The sequence below is a fragment of the Parasteatoda tepidariorum genome, chromosome 5, assembly GCF_982258835.1.
Source record: "Parasteatoda tepidariorum strain Cologne lab strain chromosome 5, Ptep-v5.0, whole genome shotgun sequence".
Lineage (NCBI taxonomy): Eukaryota > Metazoa > Arthropoda > Arachnida > Araneae > Theridiidae > Parasteatoda > Parasteatoda tepidariorum.
In genome coordinates this window covers 99,478,713-99,502,463 of record NC_141759.1, presented here as the reverse complement: position 1 = coordinate 99,502,463, position 23,751 = coordinate 99,478,713, and the positions used below count along the sequence as shown (strand labels likewise).

At 30.2% G+C, this 23,751-nt stretch overlaps 1 protein-coding gene across 8 annotated transcripts in view; it reads right to left on the bottom strand.

Annotated features, from left to right (window-relative positions):
- Positions 1-4,022: 4,022 nt before the first annotated feature.
- LOC107448522 (phospholipid-transporting ATPase ABCA1) overlaps positions 4,023-23,751 on the bottom strand; it is a 196,382-nt gene continuing 176,653 nt past the window's right edge. For 6 of the 8 annotated variants that reach the window (XM_087164612.1, XM_087164615.1, XM_087164614.1 and 3 more), the window contains 13 exons: positions 22,407-22,522; positions 22,186-22,330; positions 21,894-22,017; positions 19,989-20,118; positions 18,482-18,602; positions 17,653-17,822; positions 16,342-16,483; positions 14,927-15,061; positions 13,371-13,474; positions 13,174-13,266; positions 11,107-11,350; positions 10,029-10,131; positions 4,023-4,598 (listed from right to left, as the gene is read on the bottom strand). In XM_087164612.1, the coding sequence (XP_087020738.1) occupies positions 4,498-4,598; positions 10,029-10,131; positions 11,107-11,350; positions 13,174-13,266; positions 13,371-13,474; positions 14,927-15,061; positions 16,342-16,483; positions 17,653-17,822; positions 18,482-18,602; positions 19,989-20,118; positions 21,894-22,017; positions 22,186-22,330; positions 22,407-22,522 (1,728 nt within the window). In that variant the 3' untranslated portion in view covers positions 4,023-4,497. Of the gene's footprint in view, positions 4,599-9,659; positions 9,843-10,028; positions 10,132-11,106; positions 11,351-13,173; positions 13,267-13,370; positions 13,475-14,926; positions 15,062-16,341; positions 16,484-17,652; positions 17,823-18,481; positions 18,603-19,988; positions 20,119-21,893; positions 22,018-22,185; positions 22,331-22,406; positions 22,523-23,751 lie in introns of those variants that run through there. The other 2 variants (XM_087164618.1, XM_087164619.1) reach the window with 2 other exon arrangements.

Sequence of the window (23,751 nt, the reverse complement as noted above, 5' to 3'; positions counted from 1 at the left end):
CCTTAAGTTAAGCGGATTTCATTTTGGGAACTGCTAGCCTATGGCAAGTAAAAGAACTTATTTAAGAAGATTTTTAGATTAATGAATTTTTTTTTAAATAAATTGTGTTAAGGGCTGGGATAGTCTAGTTGGTCGGGCACTGGGCCCATGTCCAAGTGGGCATGGGTTCGATACCAGTCAGCCACAAAGACTCCCCGTGTAGTAAATGGTGACTGATGCACGTTAAATCTGTCTAGTCACTTAGTCCTCCACGTTCTCCTCTGGGGGTACTGATCTAGGAGTTTCCATGTCTTCTGGATTGGTTCAAAATTACAAGGCTACGGAGTTGAACATTAGTAGTCGTAAACCCAAAATTGGGTCGGCTGTTGAAAGACAGTTATAAAATTAAATACATTGTGTTAGATTTAAAAATAATTTAAATATATTTTTATAGAAAGTGGCACATTAATATGCACACTTTTAAAAATAATTCAAGGCTTGCCCTATTCTAGTATATATGGATTACCCATATCTTTTACGTAGAAAACTGTAATTGAAGAAGTATTTTTAAGTAACAATTTATGGGGTAAAAAAAAGTAAGTAAAATGCTATTTACAAACAAGACGACAATGCTATTCACTATCTTAACTTTTAACATGACAAGATAGTTACCAAAGAACGTCATTTAATAATGACATAATAAAAATTTGTATTCAGACAAAGGACAAAGATGAATATGTGCATCACATGTAATAAAGAAATTTTTTTTATTTTTTTTTTAAGTCTAGGAACCCTGAGTCTAATTGCTAGATTTGAATTTCCATTTCTTGAGTCACATCAATCAATCAATCAAAAAAATATTCACATAAAACAATTTACAAATATACAACCAGGTCTTCAAGAGAACTGGGCAGTTATAGTCCTGAGTGATAGCAGCACAAAAAATTTTGGTCATTTAATATTTTTTTTAAAAATATGCAGGCAGAAAAAGAAATTGCTATTGGTCAGCTGATCTAAATGCTGTGAACTGAATGCCATATAACCCAAAGAGATGACCTAGGTTCAAATCCTGGTGGCTGATCAATAAGATAAATATGGCAGATGGATAATGGGTTGTACTCAAGCTAACCATGGGAGGTTTTCCTCTTCATGTAATGCAAAACTTAGATATTATTCAAACGATCTCTTACAAAGTTTTAATGTTTGATCCAGGATTTTCCTTATCTTCTGGGTTGGCTTCAAAATAATAGGGTTACTGTGTTAAACATTGATAGTCTTAAATGTGGAGGGGGAAAAGATGAGTCTAGAGCAATTTAAAATTATATTTGTTAATTTAATTGCTGTTAAGTATTAAGTCTGAAGTTCACTGGTGTGTATAATAATCTGAAGTGATACTGTTGCGAATATTAAGCCATAATATAATCTTTAATTGTTATAATAATTATGCTTGAAGTAATACTGGTGTGAGTTGCATACTTGCCAACATGGATAGAAAAATATCCAGAAAAATTTGTACGAAATAATATAAATTTCAAGATAATTGTTGCATAATGTACTAAATATTTTAGACACGAGGAATTTTAGGGACTTTTATAGTCATCAAAATAGAAAAACTGCAATATTTTCCAGTTATGTTTAAGATTAAACATGCTTGAAATGTTATGTATTATGAATTTATCCATAATTTTGAATATTAATAGGCATTTAATTCATCAAAGATAGCAAAAAATTATACTTCAATAGGGATTTTTTTAGGAAACTAACTCAATTTTAGGGAATTTTCTATAATGTACAAAAACCAGTAGAATTTTAATCAAATTCAGTAAATCAGTAGAAACTGGCGATATCCAATAGTCTACTGGAAAATCCAGTAGCATTGGCAGCTATGATTTATGTTTTTAACTATCAATTGCAATTAGTAGGCCAAAAATAATACTGGTCTGTAGAAAGTCTTTTTGCTCAGATTTTTTATTAAAAATTAAAATTGTTTATACAATTTTGGCAACATGTATAGAAGAATAGTAAATTTTTTTAAGCATATGTGTGTTCATTTGAAATTATTGTTCACCAGTCCTGTTGGGTAATTTCTAGTAGTCTAAATTCTGTTTTAGTGGTCTCAGATCAGTGGACCACTTATAATTTTGTCTGTTATCTATTAAAATGGTTTTGAATCTGACGTGTTTCAGTATTCAAAACTTTGCAGCAGACCAACAATACAATGGCAATTATTTTATTTTAACCTGCAAATTATAACAAAAAAATATTAAAATTATAGACATTTTATGATACTGTCTCTCAGGTTAGTAGCAGATGCAAAAAAAGAAAAAAGAAAATGCAGCTTAACATAAGAAAAAGAAAATTATTTTGCTCACCGATATAATATCACAGTACCACAACAGAACTTTTTAAAAAATAATATGCACAATATACAGCTGTGTTAAAATACAATCCCAATAGATGCTTGGAGGAAAAAAAAATTTTTTTTTGGAATTTTATTCACAGATTACTATAGAAACATAAAATTTGTTGTGATTTCTTTGCACTCGGATATGATTAGTTTGAGATCGTATGACAACGTAAGTTAAGTATTATATTTCTTGTCTTGTCAAACTAAAAACGCTGCTTGAAAATTGTACATAGTAACAGTTGTAGACATTTTTTGGCGACTAGCATTGATAGCTAAAACAATGACAATGTTAAGAGTTTGGTATTGTATTTTCTTTAAAACAAAGATACATGAAGTGTGTTATGGAATTGCAGAGCAATATTCATAGAAATTATTCGTTTTTATTATACAAGGAAAAAATAGCTTAATGAGGCTTTGTATTTTTAAATAATTCAGTGTAAATTTTATTTTAACTTTTCTTTTTTAACAAAATTTGATAGTAGAATGAAAATTTAAAACCATATTTTAACATAATTAATACTTTGGAACATAAGGTGCGTCTTGTTATAGCGTTTAAAAACAACAAAGGGAAAAAAAATTCTTATGTACAATTTAGATTTATCTATTTTTTGTCAAAATGAAAAATGTCAACAACAGTTATTGAAACAACAAAGGATTTTGGATATGTTATTTGGTATTATTATATATATGATATTTTGAATAGCCAGATTTTTAATATAATGATAAATCTGGTTAAATACGATCTTTGGTGTAAATCACAGATTTTTCTTTAAAATTCAAATTTGGTTAGTCAACCACCTAGTTGACAACTATAACCAGAAATGACATCATTACTTTGGTGTATTCATTTTTTTTTGGAGGAAAGTCAAAACAAGGTCATCTTTAGAAAAATTTTCTAACTTAATATATGATATGTGATAAAAAAATTGAGCATGCAGACACATGTTAAAATATTAAGTTTAAATATATAATTATATTAATGCAAATAAATAAACTGCAATTAATTATAAACCTTGTATGGTTTTTCCAGTATTACAGACACAAAAATTTAAATATATTGTTAATTTGATAAGAAAAATTTTCTTAATTAAAAAGCATTTAATAGAAATTAACAGATTTCCATTGATAAATCCATTACATTGTTTGTTTAACTTAAAAAAGCAATGCTATAAAAGTAAAATTAGTAAAAAGGTAAATATTAGCCACCTATAAAGTAAATTTCCCAATTTGCTTTGGTTAAAGATGAAAAGAAAAAAACATAACTTGTTTCAGAATTCTTTTTAATTCTGTAATTCAAATGCATACTGTGAAATATTATCTCCATAAGTTTATTTGGAACAAAGTTTAATTTATATAATTAGACTTTGAAATAATAATGAACATCACATAACGGATTAAAACAAATGAATTTGGAGAGCATTAAACTACAAAAAAATATTTTATTTATGTATGAAGAGCCCTGAAGAGTTTTGAAAAAGAAAGGAACTTTGCCATTAAAACAATGTGTATTATGAAAAAAAAAAGAGTTACTGTGCAATTAAAATAATGTTGAATATATACAAAAAAAAAAAAAAAAAAAAAAATGAGACAGACTGTTCATAATTTACACACACATTACACTTATTTCGATTTTGAGTTTCTAACTTACTTAATACACTGTTAATAAACTTAATTACAAAATTAGAATCTATAATGAAAAAAAGAAATCCAGTAAGGCTTCATGTCATATTTTACAAACCTACAACAATACATTTTCGTGCATAGTCAATGATCATAAAAAAAAACGCAAGTTATGTAAAGAATTATGCACAAATACACAGAACATGAAACAACACATATCACAGCTATTAATAATAATAAATAAAAAAAAATACCGAAATTACTGCATCAAACGACGACACGTCCTGAATTAAAATTAAAAACCGTTTTCGATCACTTCTCGACTTCTGTACAACAAGGCTGCAGAACGTAAAAAGCTGCAACTTTGATTTTTCCTTTGCTTCAGCTGCTTCAATTGTCTTTATGTATAAAATGTTCATGAAGACGAAATGAGCTTTTTTTTTTGTTTATAGTGTTTTGGCAGGTTTCTCGTAAAGTGAGAGAGATGTACTTCAAACCATGTGTGCAGGTGAATTTGTGTTACTGGACGCATATGTGTGTTGGACCAGCAACTCTATGTCGCCCAGGACCGCTGCACCGTTTTCACTCACACCTGAAATTAAAATATTATATACATGAATAGAAATAATATATAATATATAATATATATATATAATATATATAATATATAATATATATAATATATAATATATATAATATATAATATACATGCAGATAAATACTGTGATGCCACTATACACATTACATATTTCCTAGCTTTTAAATTTTTTATTTATTTCTTAAGCTTATTTTTTTTAATCATTCTTAATCGAATTTTAATTACATAAATTAAACCAATTATTTGAGCCGTGATGGCTCAGGAGATGCAGCGTTCGCTTTTCAATGAGGTGAACAGGGTTCAATTCCCAGCAATGGCTGGTCAATACGAATTCCGCATCCGGCTCACACCGACCACAGTGTTGTCATAAGATATCCTCAGTGGTAGACGGATCATGGGTAAGACTCCCCTTGGCTAACCGTCGGAGGTTTTCCTCTCAATGTAACGTAAATGTGGGTTAGTTCAATCAAGAAGTCCTCCAAAGGCAATTTTCCCCAAATCCAGGAGTTCCCTTGTCTTCTGGATTGGATTCAAAATTACAAGGCTATGGAATTGAACATTAGTAGTTAGTTGTAAACCCTAAAAAATTGGGTCAGCCGTTAGACGACGATTACATAAAAAAAAAAAAAAGGAAAAAAACCCCAATTATTTGATATTTATGACATTTTATAAAAAGCGAATATATGATCTCTTCTTAACAATCAATGTAAAGACTAACTTTTTATTTCAATACTAATGAAAGACTCAATAACTAAATCAAAAACAAAAATCTATTTATAACTCTTTATTTCTTACTACAAAAATGTTTCAGTCACATGGTTATTCTAATTCTCACAGCCTTTTTCACGATTGGCCAAATTATTTTCAAATTTAATATTGATTATGGGCGGTAGGCTTCAGTTTTGGCTATGTTATCTTTCGATAAATCGCCAAACATGGATCTCTTCCCATGCTCCTAACTGTCCATTGGGAACAATTAATTAACTTTTAATTTCGAATTTTTTGTGATTGGACCGGAGGCTTCAGTCTCCCAGTCCCGATCGTTGAATATCTATCTTAACAGAAATTCTTGATGATAACAGAATAAATTTCTTTATTTTTATAATTTTGGAATGTGGTCATGTTCAATTTAAGCTTTACATAATAAATTTTTTTTCCTAAGCAATTTCATTTATTTTTCTGGGATAAATATCGATACATCATATCCAAATTAAGATTTATTGGAAACAGACATAATATTTCATTCCTACAAAGAAATTACAGCCACTATGGACCGAGAATTTAGACTAAAATTGTTACTATCAATACATATATATAAATACATATTATAATAATTATAACTGGTATTTACAATGATATACAAAATATTTAAGGACATTCATGTGATAAAATTAAACAGAGAGAGATTTTCTACACACATTTGCCGTTTAAACACAACCAACACAAGCAAAATATTCTAACACAGATAAATTAATTGCCAGAAGAGATAGTTTTACCAAGAACACAGTAAAGCAGAATGTGCTTAAGTCATGGTGGCTCAGGGGATAAAGTGACACACATTCTTATGAGGCAGCCCATGTTTGAAACAAAAGGATGCCTGATTGATACAATACTCACAGTGCTGACATAAAATACCCTAATGGTAGGTAGATCTTGGGTTAGATTCGCCCTGCCCTTTGGTTAACCATGAGAGGTTTTTGTTGCTTTCCCCTAAGGGTAATGCGAGTGCAGGTTAGTTCCTTCAAAAAACCATTTACAAAGGCTAGTTTGTCCTACTGCCTGATCTAGGAGTTCCCTGGCCTTCTGGGTAGGGTTCGAATTTACAAGGTTACAGAGTCGAACATTGATAGGATCGTAAAAATGATTAAACGGTGATGTAAGTCATAGAAATTAATTGATTAAATTAAAACCCCTGCAAAATAAATGTTTCAAGCAGAACAATTTAAGTTCCCGTCCCTGCAAAACTGTGCCCAAGTTTTGGTAAATATTTTTAATAATTTTTGCTTCATTATGAAGTCTAAGATACATTATTTAATTAAGATTCTGTTTTTTGGTACTTTAATTAGCAAAATAAAAAAGTGGTAATAATTTAACTTTTAGAAGTTGTTTGTATTTGATACCTAGAGAATATTTTTAATCATCTAAGTTCTTGTTAAAGATACAGAATTCTGCTTCTTTGATATAACTGTTTTTACAGACATTAATAACTAAAAGAATCAAAGTACATACAACCATATTAAGAGGTGTCATTCATGAAAACGGTTTTCATTTTATCATAATTTTTTTCTCACAAGGTTAAAGTGTTTTTAAAGATTATAAATTTTTGAGGAAGTAATTAAGTAACTTAACATATATTAAAGGACTTGACAAACTATGAAAAAATTTTATTACCTAGTTGTGATACAATAAATATGAATCAATTCAAAATTATAAACAATAATTCTAATCGGTCATATCATATTCGAAAAAATATCTTTGACAGCAAGATCTAACATATCAAAACTGGTTTGATTACTGAAAGAAAGTGTTTCTAATAATAGCGTTTGAACTTTTGTTTGCTGCCTCGAGTAAATTAACAGGCTTTGATGTTTTTATCCAGATTAATTTAATAGTGATTTGTCAGAAAATGATAGCGTTTTTGTTGTATACTCGATATAAATATTAAATCTAGGGCATCTAATTTTTATATTTTATCTTATTCTCATCAAGAATTTTAAAAATAATTTAAGGCGATGAACATAAAACATGAATTTCCTAGAATGCCATTTTTGAAGAATATTAATTAAAAAGAATTCTAAAGGCTTCAAAAACTAATTTAATTTTAACGATTTATTTTTAATCATAATATAAAAATTTATTAGCAATGATTATCTGTAAAATATCTTTTGCTTAAATAGCTGAAGTTTAATATTTAAGTCAATTAAAGCTACCTTTTTAGTATAAAATGGTACTTATCCCTTTGTTCTTTTTAAGTAATTTTGAAAATTTAAATTCAGGAGACTGCCTTTGAACTTCATCAAACAAATAAAGCAATCCTCTATGCATACTAGTTAGATAATATAGACGCACGTGAGCATGCCGTGCACAGACACATTGGTGGTGATTCTCCAATTTTGTAGATACTTTTTTAAAATATTTATTGTAATGTAAAAAAAAGTATCCATGCGTGCAAAGAAAAAAAAGTTTGCACGGGGGGTAGAAAATACGAAGCAGACGATGTAATCAAGATTTAGGCAAGGTAGAAGAGAAAGTCAGTGTTTAATTGTATGCACGCTGCTCCCAAAGAGAAAAGATACAACTGCTACTTTAGCCCAAAGATTAGCAATCCCACAGTTAGCGGTCGAGCATACAATCAGCTAGTTTTTTACACCTCGACGCGATTATCTTTTTACAACAAAAATACACGATTGCAGTGATAAAAGGAAATCTTTTAATGAAATTTTGTTTGGAGCGAAACTACTAATATTACTTGATAATTACTTTATATGAATGCAGCTCTTAAATTTCCTATTTATGTATAACTAATTATATTAATCTTTTGCTCACTTATGATCTTAATGTTAATGTGCATGTATATATAGATATTTTTTTTCAAGAATAAATTAAAAATTCAAATAGTCAACTGTTTTCATATATTTAATAAAATTATTCTATTATCAAAAAATATTATGAGTTTGCAGATACTTTTGGATTGTGTGCACAGATACTTTGTTTTCATCTTACTATGCTTCTATGATTTCAGTTAATTCACAATTATTCATAAATTTTTTGTTTCATACCTCAAAATATAGATAAAAAGGGCAGTTTTTTTCACAAACACTACATTATGACCTTGTAAATAAAATAAATCAAAAAACGACAGCAACAAAGCAGAACATATAACCTTATCAACTTAGCAAAGAACAACACGATGAAACAAAACAACAATGAAGCACACAATAAATCTGTGACAAACCAAAAATAAAGCACACAACGCAATCAATTCATTAAAACGAGGTGACATACCATTAGATATGAAGGCTCTGATCCATGGGAACGACTTTGGAACAAGTATGAAAAAAGAAATTTACAATTTAATTAATTTCTTAAAAAAATAATATGAAATCCTTATGAGGGTGCATCCTTATATTATGTGCACTTAAATAGGATATCGGCCTAGTGGTTGAGTGGTAGCGCTCAACATTCTCGTGCCACAGGTCCTGGGTTAGATCCTCAGACTGGGCAAGGTAGACTCAGCATTTCATCACTTCAGTGGGTCGATAAAATTAGTACCAAGTATGCTTGAGGACTAAACACTAGGGGTTTAGCGTTTGACTGACCATCAAACCGGAACATCTCCTCCTGCATCCCAGAGCCCATGGTCATGATAACTGAGATGGGAACAGTAGGCTTTGGCTCTCCATAGGCTGTCGAGTCACTGTGTTTAGTTTTTTGTTCAGTAAGATATCTTGTGGATAATATAGCTGTTTTGCTAAAACTATGCCAGCAAGGCTAGTCCAAGAGCAAGGTGACTGAGACAATTACCTTCATGGTCGTGTATGGAAATTTAGAGTTTTTTTTCATTATTTTTTATAACAAGATTTTTCAGGTTTAAATAACTTTTCTACAATTTATAAGTAAAGTATAACTGAGAATTATTTTTAAAGGATAAAATAATCCACTACATCTTTTACTCATGTATCATAGACAAAAATCTAGCACTATTTTCTGTGACATCACAGGATAAAACATTTGGCCAGGCCTCTTCTACAAAAAATCAAATTAAAAAATAACAATAAAAAATAGATGCTATGCTATAATTTTAGCCGATATACATTTCAAATTAAAAAATAACTATATATAATCTCTTTCAATTATTTGTACCTTAATTTAAACAGGCTTACTAAATGGATAGTGAATTGGAATTGTATTTTTGTAGTGGTAGACACACGACCATTAATTTAACTTTAAAGCAAACAAAATTGCTAGATACATCTTAAAAAAAAATTCGTCATCACAATTTGTGTACTTATCTATTATAAACCATTTCAAAAACACTTTCTCAATAGACTGCACTGAATATACAATTAATTTATTATTTCAGATAGCTACAGTCGATGGAAATACTTTAAAATAAATCCTTAAGTTTTGGAAGACTTTCACACTTTTATTTGCATTCAGTAGTTGATTACAGGAGTTTGGTTTTCATTTGATTTGATTGTTCTTTCTGGAAGGAAGGAAGAAACTGACAGCCCTCTACTGAAAACAAAAAATATTCAAGTATCCTAAAATTTATAGGGAATACTCTTACTGTATTAAGATGCATAACAAATGTAAATGTCAGACAGCATTATATGAAACTCAGACAATTCATACATATACTTGAATATATGGGGGGAAGAAAGCTCTGAACAGCAATCGTTTATTTTTGAAAAAAATGTTTACCTTTTTTCTTGCCTCTTTTGTTTCTTACAATTTGATGAGCTATACTTTCTGTAGGAACTCCTTCTGTTACATCTGCCTGCATTTTTGCAAAGCTGATAAACACCTGTAAAGGAACAGTATTGATAGATAGAAATAATAGTACATAAGCAATAATTTATAGTACACATGCAATTTACAACAAAACACAGCAGGCATATTTTAAGAGATTTTCATTGAGTAGTACTAACAGCTATGAGCTAAACATATTATTCACACACACACACACATATATATATATACAAGATGAATTTCCTTCTTTTTGCATAAAATGTTAAACGTCTTAATCAGAAACAGTTTAAATCAATACAGTGAGTTCTGGTAGCTCAATGGATAGAGCGTTCGCCTTCCAATGAGGCGAACCGGGTCGAAATCCAGGCTACGGCTGATTGATACGAATTCCGCATCCGGCTTGCATCGACCACAATGCTGACGTGAAATATCCTCAGTGGTAGATGGATCATGGATTACAGTCCCTTTGTCATCAGGCTAACTGTGCGAGGTTTTCCTGGTCTTCCTCGCCATGTACCACAAATGTGGGTAAGTTCCATCAAAAAATCCACCACGAAGGCAAATTTTTTCTAATATTTGATCCAGGAGTTCCTTTGTCTTTTGGATTGGGTTCAACTGTCAAAAAGTTTGCATGAGCTGTGATGGCTCAGGGGATAGAGCATTGGCCTTCCAAGTGAACCGGGTTTGAATCCCAGCAATGGCTGGTCAATCCGGATCCGGCTCGCACCAATCACAGTGCTGACATGAAGTATCCTTAGTAGTAGGCGGATCACGGGTTAGAGTTCCCTTGCGTTAGGCTAACCATGGGAGGTTTTCTCTCTCCATGTAACGCAAATGCGGGTTAGTTCCATCAGAAATTCCTCCACGAAGGCAAATTTCTCCCAATTCCAAGAGTTCCCTTGTCTTCTGAATTAGGTTCAAAATTACAAGACTACGGAGTTAACCCAAAAATTGGGTTGGCTGTTCAACGACGGTTATAATATAAAATAAAATAAGCACAAACACCAACCCAGAATAAAAAGAAACTTACTTGATCTAGAGTAGTTTGAGAGACTGAGTAGTCTTCTATACTCAGCATTTGGCGTGCTCTTTCCAACTCTTGGAAAACCATTGCTAATGAGAGCGAAGGTGCCAACTGATACTCCATCTGGTTGAGATGCTGCTCTTGTAAAGATGCAGCACTTCCAAATGTATTCTCCATAAACCTCCTCACTTCCTCCATCGCTGTCAAGGAGTTGGTCACTCTTAATGTCAAAGTATAACCATGACCATACCTGTTAACAAACATTAGTTCATAAATTGTGTACCTAACAGTATAGTAACTTATGTCACAGTTTAGAAGTTAATTTAATTAATTGTCTAGACAAGAAAAGAATCATTTCACATTTTATATTCTAAGTTAGAACCTGGGTTTACTTAAACTTTACTGGAATCTACTTTACTAGAGTGGAGAAAATGAAAGAAGTACTTGTGTTTTACGTTTTTTACTTTTTATAGTTTGATCAAGCATTTCAACTTAACAACATTCATTCAACTTAACTCATTCAACAAGCATTCAACTTAAATGCACACTTACTTCATCAAATAGGCATGTTTCTTATTTTGTTAGAGGAAAGAGAAAAATTCATTTATTTGCGAAATTCATTTCCTTAAATCGGGGTCAAAGCATACGAAGATGATTTGAGAAAATAAAAACACAAAAGTATCTTATTACTACTTTAATTTTCATCACTATTGTGGCACTTTTGCATACTTGTGGCATTTTTGAACAATTTTAAATAAAGGATAAATAGAAGTATTACTTTTAACTAGTAACATTTTATTATTTAAACAATTTAAGAAATAACATTAATATAAGGATATACAATTAATTCAACTTAATTATACATTAATTCTTACATGCTTTATTAGAATAGATGGAGAGAGACTTACTAAGTTTAGTCATGGTTCGGCCTTTTGTCACTTAGGCTGATTGCTTTTGATTGCTTTTCCGTGATAGCTTTGAACCCTTTCCTTCGGCTGCTTTTATATCGTATTTTTTGGGTGATAAAAAGTTACAAATCTGAGGAAAGGTCAAGTTCAAAAGTCATTGCTGTTTTCGAGTTTGTCCCGTGATGGGTCAATCACATGATGGGGGTGACATTGTAAGATTTAAACCTAATCGTTTATTTGAATTACTTTATCCGTATTTAACTTACTATTTGCCGATGGAGATTTCCCACAGTAGTTTTATTTAATCGAAGACTCTGAAATGTTCTAGAAATCTAATCTTAGCCCTTTCTCTTGATTTTAATTTTGAGTTACGATAAGCGTCACATCTTCCTCAAAAGCCGAAAAAAAAAAAATAATTCTTGCTTAACCAGTTAAACTCAGAAGGAAAGTCTCTCTCTTATTTAACACATAACATAGTTTGCATTGTTTTTAAAACTTTAGGTAAACAATCATCATAAACACGATTAAAGTGAAGTACAAAGCAATATAAATAATATGCAAGAAAAAAAATAAAACATATACATAACAATAGAATACACCTGAAGATCTTGCATTCACAGGAATAAAATATTATTTAGACGGAAGATTTTCCCAAATTTGACAGAAGAATCCTAACATTGTAGATGATACGGACATTGTGTAAAATAAATTGGTAATTTATAATTAGTATTTCATTTTATACAAAATTTGCACATTATATATATATATATATATATATATATATATATATATATATATATATATATATATATATATATATATATATATATATAAGAAAATAATTTATATTTAAAGGAGTTAAAATATATAGGATTTAAAGAAATGTTGTTTGATTAAAAGGAAAGGTCAAGTTCAAAAGTCATTGCTGTTTTCGAGTTTGTCCCGTGATGGGTCAATCACATGATGGGGGTGACATTGTAAGATTTAAACCTAATCGTTTATTTGAATTACTTTATCCGTATTTAACTTACTATTTGCCGATGGAGATTTCCCACAGTAGTTTTATTTAATCGAAGACTCTGAAATGTTCTAGAAATCTAATCTTAGCCCTTTCTCTTGATTTTAATTTTGAGTGACGGTAAGCGTAACACTATATTTTACTTACTTATTTTTTAGGTGCTGAATACTCCCTAGACAACGGAACTGCCCGTTGACCATGATAGCCAAACGTGTACATAAGGCCTCACATTCCTCCATACTATAAGGTAAAAAATAAATTTTTTCATAAATCAAAAATTGTTCAAATATTCATATGGAAAATACAGTGACAGTTTATTAACCTGATTTGAGCAATATAAATACCTGTGGGATGTAAGGATAACAGAACGACCTTCCTTTACAATATCTATAATGCAATTCCAAAGGAACCTTCTAGCTTTTGGATCCATTCCTGTGGTTGGTTCGTCCTAAAATTAAATATAACATATATAGTCAAAATTAATTATTATGAGTCTTAATTTAAATGATACATCATTGAGAATGGATCTTAAATCTCTAACTCAGAGATCAGGGTGCGTAGCCAGATTTTTCAGCAAACAATAAGCACCTTTTAAGCACTAAAAAAATATTTTTAATCACTTTCCACAAGAAAAAAAAATTATAATTAGGATCTGTGCAGTAATAATTTTTTTCCTATCATTTAAAGTTCCTAATTTATGAATATAAAATCAATAAAATTCAGAAACATTTCCAAAACTTTACATAATGATAAAATAAAAAGTTTTTGATAAATATTGCAGTATTTTTGATAAATATTGTGAAAATCATAAATTTTTTGTAATTTAGAACAATAATTGACACCTCAAAGAAAAATTCTCTTTTAAAAGATAGAAAATTAGGCACTGTTTAAAAACTCCGGATAAAAAAAGCACCTTTAATAGCTTTTAAACGTAAATAAAAAATTAGCACATTTAAGCACTTAAAAACGCTAAGCATCTTGGTGATTCTCACCCTTTTTTCTGTTGCGATGCACAAAGAAAAAAATAAGTTTACAAGTTGTTTACTTACCATAATGCACTGCCTAAAATATTTATGATAGTAATTTTGAATGTAAAATAAAATATGTACTACAAAAACAACAGTACCATTAAGAGATTAATTACAAGTTAATAATAAGAATACTTTTAATGAGAAATTTGATTCTGATGTTTTTTGATAATTTCATTTATAGTTGGTCGTAAAAATGAAAATGCTACTCTCATATCGTCTTTTACATTTAACAGTCTCGATTTTTTTTCCTTCTTATGTTGGTTAATATTGAAAATCCGAATTCACACAAATAAGAAGTAAAAAATTTTAATAATTTTTTTAAGCCTTTTTTTTGGATATGATGGGACATTTAATGCCAATCCAAAATAAATTAATTGATTCTTTTGAATATTTTAAAATTAAATCTTGATTATTAGAAAGTGAAATTAGTTCCTCCTCTCCATTCAAAGTTAATTCAATACAAACCAATAGGGTAAGCCAGAGATATAATTTGTTATGGGAACATGGAGGACTTTGTTACCAGACAGATTTAATGTGTACCAGTCACCATTTACTACACAGAGAGTCTTCGGCTGGCAGGGATCAGACACAGGCCCAACACCTTACATACCACTAATAAGGCTATCCCAGCTATACTTGTTTTTTAAAAATGCCTACTATTAAAAATACTACTACTGACCACTGACCAGTAGCAAATTTTTCCATTTTTAGACAATAGTATCTCATAAAATTCTGCAGAGAGTAACATAGAAAACAGCGATAGTAGAATCTGACTCCAGTACACATTTAAACATATGTTCCTTTAGTATCCCTAAACATAGACAAGTAAAACATGTAAAAGAAATATAAGAATAAGATAAAATTCATACCAAAAACACAACAGATGGATTTCCTACTAGAGCTATAGCAGTGGACAGTTTCCTCTTGTTGCCACCGGAATATGTGCCAGCACATCGATGACCGTGAGCAAGGAGGCCTAATTTTCTAATGCCCCACACAGCGACCTGAAACATCAAGAATATGTTATTTCGAGGAGTTAAAAGTTATTAGCTAACCTTTTTTTTTTCTTCCAATGGCAGGCACTGAATTTGAATCTTTGCCTATACTATGCCAGAACTGTTGCTCATTTTGCGTTACCCAGTGGGCACCTGTGAACCAAAGTCATAGAGGCGAGCAACATTGCCCACACCACACTGCCACAAACCCGTTTTTCACACATCATACACACACAACAGAGGACAGCACAAAGAGAGAGAGAGCGCTAACCACCGGCCAGGTGGTCGAGCGGTTAGCGTGCCTGACTGCAAAGTCATAGGCTGCGGGTTCGAATCCTGCTCTGGACATGGATGTTTCTCTCTCTATTAGCTAACCTTAAAGGGTAAATCAGGACAGTGTGTGAGATTCTTTTTAGCTTTAAATTATTAACCCTCAGCGTAGGGCTCTCACAATTTGAGCGGAGTATCAGTTTCATCGTAGACTACGGGCCACATGAATATTGCAGGCTAAAAATCTTTTCCCCATGTTTCAATACTTATCCCTTGATTTTCCAGTGTAGGTGGAAAAAAACATCATTTGATGCTTATTTTTGCTGCTAGATGGCACTAGAGGGTTCAGGATTTTTTCTCTTGCTTGATCCTCCCCCCTGCACATATGTGAATTTGCATGCTTTTTGTTTTCCTTTCGAGTGATAAACATTTATGAAAGATATGGATTTGCAGATTGTCAGCGCCGTTATATGTGGAAATAACAAACGAAAAGATCTTGATGATGAAGATAGTGATTCGAAGTAATCCATAAATCTGGGCTTTTATTTTATTTTTTCCTTTTATTACAAAATTTCTGTAACATTTATGGTGAAAAAATATTTAAAATCTTATAATAATTTTTTTAATGTTTGTAATGTATCATTGCCTTCAATTGCCCCCAGGTGGAACCGTTTCATTGCAAAGAAACAAGCTCAGGGTTCTCATTGATTTAAAGTTCTAGTAAGTTAAAATGTTAAATCAATTTATACTTATTTTTTGATGTATAACTGTATTTTATTTTGAAGGCATGTTTAAATTCAATTAAATGAAAATTAATAAATAAAAATAATATAAAATATAAACAATCAATGCCCCCCTCCCCCGGTGGGCCGCGGTAAAATTATCAAACGTTGACAGGTCCGCAGTGATAAAAAGGTTGGGGAACACTGTTATAAGTAAATTATTGCGGCCTATATTTCATAGTCTAATATTGTACAATGGAACAATTATTAAAAGACAAAAAATTTAGAGATGCAGACCTTTCGAACGTGTTTTTCGGGTATTCCTCTGAGCCTTGCATAAAATTCCAAATGTTCATAACCAGTCAGATGAGAATCAAGAGCGTCAAACTGTGGACAATAACCAATACTCTGACGAGCATTATCGATGTCAGTCTTGATGCTAAACAGGAATAAAATAAATATTTTTAGTTTAGGTCTTTTTTTTTAATTTCTCTTCAAGTAAGCATAAGTGAACATTACGAGTACTCCAATACCACCTTTAAAAGAAGTTTTAGTAGTTATTAAAAAATGTGGAGGGAAAATGATCTTTTAACAACATGTTATATATTTTTAAATATTTATGACAGGTTATTACAGAGTTAATGCTTAAATGTATGATTTGAAATTAGCTTGCCGCAATAAAAGTAAAAGTGACGATTTTATGAACAGCTTTAAAATCCATTTAAATTATTGCCATTAGACAAGATCACATAGAATAAGACGGAATTATTGCGAATTGAGCATGCAAAAGACGATTATTACAATTTAAAATGTGCGGGTAGTAATATGATTTTGTATTAAAAAATAATGCCGCTAAATAACCAAAATACCAGTGTTGAAATCGGTAGCAACTACAACTGAAGAATCACATATTTATGACAGGCTCATCAAGATTCAAAGTTCGCATTTCATAGTATTGAAAAATCTGGATTTTAAAGAAATTGCCAGGCTTTATGACAAAATTGTTGCAATTCAAAACTCTTGTGTAAATAATTGAGCTGTAATAATTGAATAGATTAATTAAATCATTGAAAATAAGTACTTCTTCCATTGACATGGCAGCCCTTTGTGGGCCATATTAATTAATATACCGTTCGCTGTGACATTTGAAAGCAAGAATCTTTCCGTCGGTCAGTAATAAGGACATATAGTTTCTCTACTGGGGGCGGGAGAGAATAAAGGATGATTATTTGGTAGCAGTTTTTACCAAGGAAATGTTAAAACTCACTCAATAGAGACATTTGTTTATTAATTTCTCTAAAATTTAGACACAATAAAATTATTAACCGTTTTTAATTGTAAATTTCACTGCACAAATATTGAGTAAATAATTGTAATCTTAGAAGGGACAAGTGTTTCATAATCTATAAAATATGAGGGGGCTAGTGGTCTCCGCTAATACAAGTACCTCTAACAAAAATAAGTAGAGACTATTAATATCTTTTAGCCATTGGTTCGTAGGCCAGTGACTACTCTTGTTTAATGTAAACCTACTTAAATTTTCACACCTTTAGTTCAAAATAAATTTTAAAAAGATAAAAGATTCAATAAGAAATAATGATACTTTACCTATGACCAGCGATGTATGCATTCCCGGATGTAATGGAAGTGTTACCAGTGAGCATTTTAAAAGTGGTTGTTTTACCAGCTCCATTCATTCCGAGTAAACCAAAGCATTCACCAGGCTGAACCGCAACACAAAGTTGGTTCACAGCAGGATACTGACCAGGCTTATATACCTTAGGACAAAATAAGTACAATAAATGGACTAAAATCAAAAGATTTTTGGCGTCCCCTTCACAAAGGATAATTAATATTAATGGAGTAAAATAGATTTTACTTACAAATTTAAAAATAAGTAAAAGTCAACAGATTTTATTTATAAAAATGTGGTACAAACTACTAAAATAATGTACTGCTATCTTTAATTCTATAGAGCAAAATAATAGAATTATGAAGCTCAGAAATAACAAAGAGATAAATATTACATATAAAAAAAAAGAGACTAGGTTTATACATCCTTAGGACAAAATAAATAAATGAATGTTCACAAAGGATAATTAAAATTAACAATGTAAAATAAATTTTATTTACAATTTACAATTTTAAAAATAAGTAAAAATCTACAGATTTTATTTATTTATATTCTTTTTTTATAAAAATGTGGTACAAACAACTAAAATAATTCAATGAACTTAAGCATTTATACTTCCTTAAAATAGTATAGCTTGATAATAATATAGCTTGAAAAAATAATATAGCTTGAATAATATAGCTTGAAAAAATCAACTCTGAAAAAAAAAATTACAAATTAAATTTGAATTTCTTCTAAAAATAAAAGTTTGAAAATTTTTTAATAATAAAAATGTTAATATTTTTTTACAACGTGATTAAATACCTTTGTCAAACTTTCCATTCTGAGGACGGCATTACTGCAATGTCCGCCAAGTACTTTTGATCTTTCTAAGGCAACATCATCATCTTCTACTTCTGAAGATGTTGGTAAAATGGGGAAATTTCTAAAATATAATAATCCTTATCATAACTTTAGCGTATAAAAAGAATAAAACTACATTCTTCCCCATTATATGCAATGTATTTCAAAAACAAATGGTATAGCTTCTATGAAATTATTTTCATCATGAACAGAGCTTTATATTGGTTTAGAAATGCCAGTTGGTTTTGGAATGAGTTAAAAGTTTCGCAAAGCTATGACTTTTGCACTAGTTTCTTACTACAGTACAGAACCCGTTATCCGGAAATCAGAAAACCGAAAAACCGGAACGAAATTCATTAAATTTTCCCGCCATTTTTTTTAATAAAAAATATTTTTTTCCTCATAGGATTTCAGGATTTTTCTTTCTTTTTTTAAAGATGTTTACCTTACCATCATTTTGGAAATAATCATTAGTGCATTACTTCTTCGCTTTTTCTTCTTTTTAAGATTATTTCCAAATATTTTTCTTTTTAGTTGAGTTTAACAATTAAAAAAAACGGCTTTTCATAGTGATTCAGAAAACCAGAAAAGTCAGTTATCCGGAATAGCGTTGGTCCCGATCGTTCTGGATAATCGGTTCCCTACTGTATATATAAAAATCGATTTGATGGTGTCGCAGTTTTCTATTGTTGTCGGTACATTTTTACAGGCTGGAAAATCAAATGGAAGGATCCAGTTTTCCCACATTAATTTTCATATTGGTTTGGTTGTCATCAGCATAAAATTGATATAAATCATAAAGTTATTGTTTGCCTAATTTAAAGGTTAAAATTAATTAGACTGTTATTATTACATTTTTGATTTTGTTCTAAATTAACAGTTTTTTGGGTTTTTATTATTATTATTATTAGAATAATGTAATTCTATATTACATTTTATGGTGAAGTTATTTAAAACGTTGCCTGATGTAATGTTTTAAATGTTTTACAATTATCCTTTTTTGGTGCAAATTGAATTAATTTACTATTATGATTTAGAACCTATCTTTCAGCTTTATGCACAAAGTGATGAATGCAAAAATTGAATTTAAAATACATCCATCCGTTTGGTAAGCAATAATATTAAATGACAGTTGTGAGATCTCCAAATTTGTTATAACAATTACGCTACAATACTCCCCTCCCAGAATTTCAACAGGGATACAATTCGATGAATAGACACCACTAGTTACCGTATTTGCAAAAGAGAAGTTCACGGTTGTGTGTGTGGTCACACCTGTTGTTTGTAAATGAAACTGAAAAGCAACAGTGTGAGCACAATGATGCACTCACAAATAGTAAATAAATAGTAACTGTGGACCATCCATTGGAGTAGGCGTGATCATATCACATCCGGGGCATCAACGAGGGAACTTATAAATTAGGAAATAGAATTTAATACTTAAACAAATATATAAGATAATACTAACCGTTTTCTGATGAAAAATTTGTATTCAATGAGCAGGGTGATGGAAAAATAAATAAATCCTTGAAGTGCTAAGTATATAAGATTTTTTCCCAAGAAATCCCAAGACAGTGGATTCCTGAACAAAGTGATACCTAAAAAACAAAATAATATTAAAAAAATATTTCATAGCTCACATGCTGTTTGGCAGTTGAAATAAGCTAGAAGTGTATTAGTTTTAAAACAGATGTTAATACAGTTTTTTCAAATATTAATTTATTCATTAAACAGGAATGAGCGAAAAACAAAATGAAATTTTCTGATTCGCATGGTCCACATTACCAAATTTATACTTCTATTTATACATTTGATGCATACTTCTGATACATGCAGTCTTCCACATATTTTAAAGATAACATCAGTGATAATTTCTAACTTATAGCTGTATAATATAATAAGTCTGGGTTGTCATCAGCATAAAATTATTTTTGGGTTGTCATCAGCATAATATTAATAAGTTTGGGTTGTCATCAGCATAAAACTAAGTTTGGGTTGTCATCAGCATAATATTAATAAGTTTGGGTTGTCATCAGCATAAAATTATTTCTGGGTTGTCATCAGCATAATATTAATAAGTTTGGGTTGTCATCAGCATAAAATTAAGTTTGGGTTGTCATCAGCATTAAAATATTTTTGGGTTGTCATCAGCATAATATTAATAAGTTTGGGTTGTCATCAGCATAACATTAATAAGTTTGGGTCATCATCAGCATAAAATTAATAAGTTTGGGCTGTCATCAGCATAAAATTATTTTTGGGTTGTCATCAGCATAATATTAATAAGTTTGGGTTGTCATCAGCATAAAACTAAGTTTGGGTTGTCATCAGCATAATATTAATAAGTTTGGGTTGTCATCAGCATAATATTAATAAGTTTGGGTTATCATCAGCATAAAATTAATAAGTTTGGGTTGTCATCAGCATAAAACTAAGTTTGGGTTGTCATCAGCATAATATTAATAAGTTTGGGTTGTCATCAGCATAAAATTAATAAGTTTGGGTTGTCATCAGCATAAAATTAATAAGTGTGGGTTGTCATCAGCATAAAATTATTTTTGGGTTGTCATCAGCATAAAACTAAGTTTGGGTTGTCATCAGCATAAAATTATTTTTGGGTTGTCATCAGCATAATATTAATAAGTTTGGGTTGTCATCAGCATAAAATTAATAAGTTTGGGTTGTCATCAGCATAAAATTAATAAGTCTGGGTTGTCATCAGCATAATATTATTAAGTTTGGGTTGTCATCAGCATAAAATTAATAAGTTTGGGTTGTCATCAGCATAAAATTAATAAGTCTGGGTTGTCATCAGCATAAAATTATTTTTGGGTTGTCATCAGGAAATCTAATGGAATTGTTTTTTTAAATTTAAAGAGGTGTCTAATTATTATTATTTTACAATTATTATTTTTTGTATATAATATAATAGTATAATTATATAATAGTACTGTTAGAAATGATTTGAACATGCACAATGAGATACAAGAATAATATATCTACCTCGTTTGGTAAGCGAAAATATTAAATTATGGTTGTGAACTCAAATTTGTGTGAACAATATAATGTTATAACAATATAAATGTTATTTTAAAAAATTATTACTTAGGAAAATTACTTCTGTTCTAAATATTTATGATACATAACAATCAACAGGGTTGGTTAGCTGAAGCCAACCAATAGCTTGGCCCCCTAGTACCAAAATGAAACAATGCTATTGACAAAGTCTGATCTAAAATTAAAGGAGGAAAAACTAGTACATAAATATCTTGGAATCCATGCTTAGCTCAAGAAGGTAAACCTCAAGCTAATACGGAGGAAAAAATTCTAAAAAAATATCAGAATGCAAATGACCTATTAAGAAAGTTCTTACCAAAGCTTGCTAGGGTTTCGTAGGCAAGTTGATTGGTGTAAAGGTCCATAAGACCACGGCCCAAACAGTAGTGAGGAAATATTAAATAAACTTGCTTCAAAATCCCAGCAATATCTTGCAATTCCTACAACAAATATCAAAGGACATTAGAAGCAATCTACTATGCATTGGTTAAAATAGCATTTTAAAAATTTTTTGGAAGTTGAATTCAAAAAGTTTTTTTCTTTCTTTTAGCGGACTTCCTAATAAACAACAATTAATAATCAGTGAGTTTACAGGGGGAGGGACTTACTTTATCTGTAAAAAGTTCTAGAATGTAGGTAGAAAGTGTGGTGACGATTCCGATGAACACATTAAGACAAGCTAGTGCGACAAATGCTGAGCTGGGGATGGAGAAGAGATAGGTGGTAGGGTACATCAAGGGTATACTTGACCACCTGCAGAAAAAAAAACATTGAATTTAATACATTTCATCAAGAGCCAGGTTACAAAAAAAAAGGAAGTAAGACTCACCCGTATAAAAACAAAAGAAGTGAAAATCCAATAATGTTGTCTTTGGAAACATAAGCATCTTCTCCAAATACATAGAATATCAAGATGCATAAAAAGAATGGCACCATGTAGTTGCACTAAAAAGTATTTCAAAACAGTTAATAATTAATTTAATTGATTTAATTTTTAATGAAGAAATTAAAAATGCCTAAAAAGTAGAGTAGATATTGAAAACTGGTATGATATTGATGGGATATTGAAAACTACAAGTTATAACTCATGAGCATGATAACTAGGGTTAAATGAAGTACAGTGAAAAAAATAAATAAATGGAGCACCCTTACTAAATTTTGGATCTTCAGGTTCTAGAACTCAATCTTAATGGTTCAAGAGGGTGACCTCAAATATGCTAATCAATAAGTGCAGACAATATTTTAAGTAACAAAATCAGACACAACAACGTACTTTCTCTGAATAAACCTCTTTTTATTATTTACCCCAAAATATATGGGCTAGCCTCAATCTTGGAGATATGGCCCCAATAGTTTAGTCAGAAGGGGGGTCCAAATTTTGGACCTCTTAATGTTTATTTAATTTTGTCATATTTCGCTATATCCCAGGAACTTTTTCAGCGAATTGAAACATTTTTGCACACAATTATAATACTCTTTTGTCAAAAGATAATAAATACCATGCAAAAGTAAATTTTTATTATTTTTTTTAATTATAATTAATAGTAGTCAAAAAAAAGATTTTTGAATTGTAAAGCAAAATGTTTTTTTGTATCATTTTAAAGAATATAATTTTAAATGGCTAAAATACAAAATTTGAGCAAAATTGGTCGAATAGTTCCTGAAAAATTGGAATTTTAATCTGACTTTTTTATAATTCGATTTCTATGGAACTATTTGACCGATTTTGCCCACATTTTGTATTTTGCCATGTAAAATTAAACAAATCCCTGCGAGTAGTATAAAAACCTAAAAAGCAGTATTATATTATTCAAATAACTAATCTTCCATTGCTATCTTTTTCTTCTTCTTTTTGTGTCGTTGAATGACTACAATTGAGACAGTAAAAAATAAATAAGACAGTAAAAGTTTCTCCTTTTTAAAAAATAAAATATAAAAACTAAAAGAATAAAACGTTTTATTTAAAATAAAATACATTCATTTAAAAGATAGTCTGAATTTATAAAAACATCAAATGTTGCTTCAGGGTTTTTCCACTTACTGCCTATTATATCTAAACTAAGAAGTTAACAAAAATTAACCACAACCTATTCTTATTTCTTTCCCTTGATAAAACATCTATATCCTCGATACCCTCGTTTTATCCTCGATAAACAATGATAAAACATCTATAT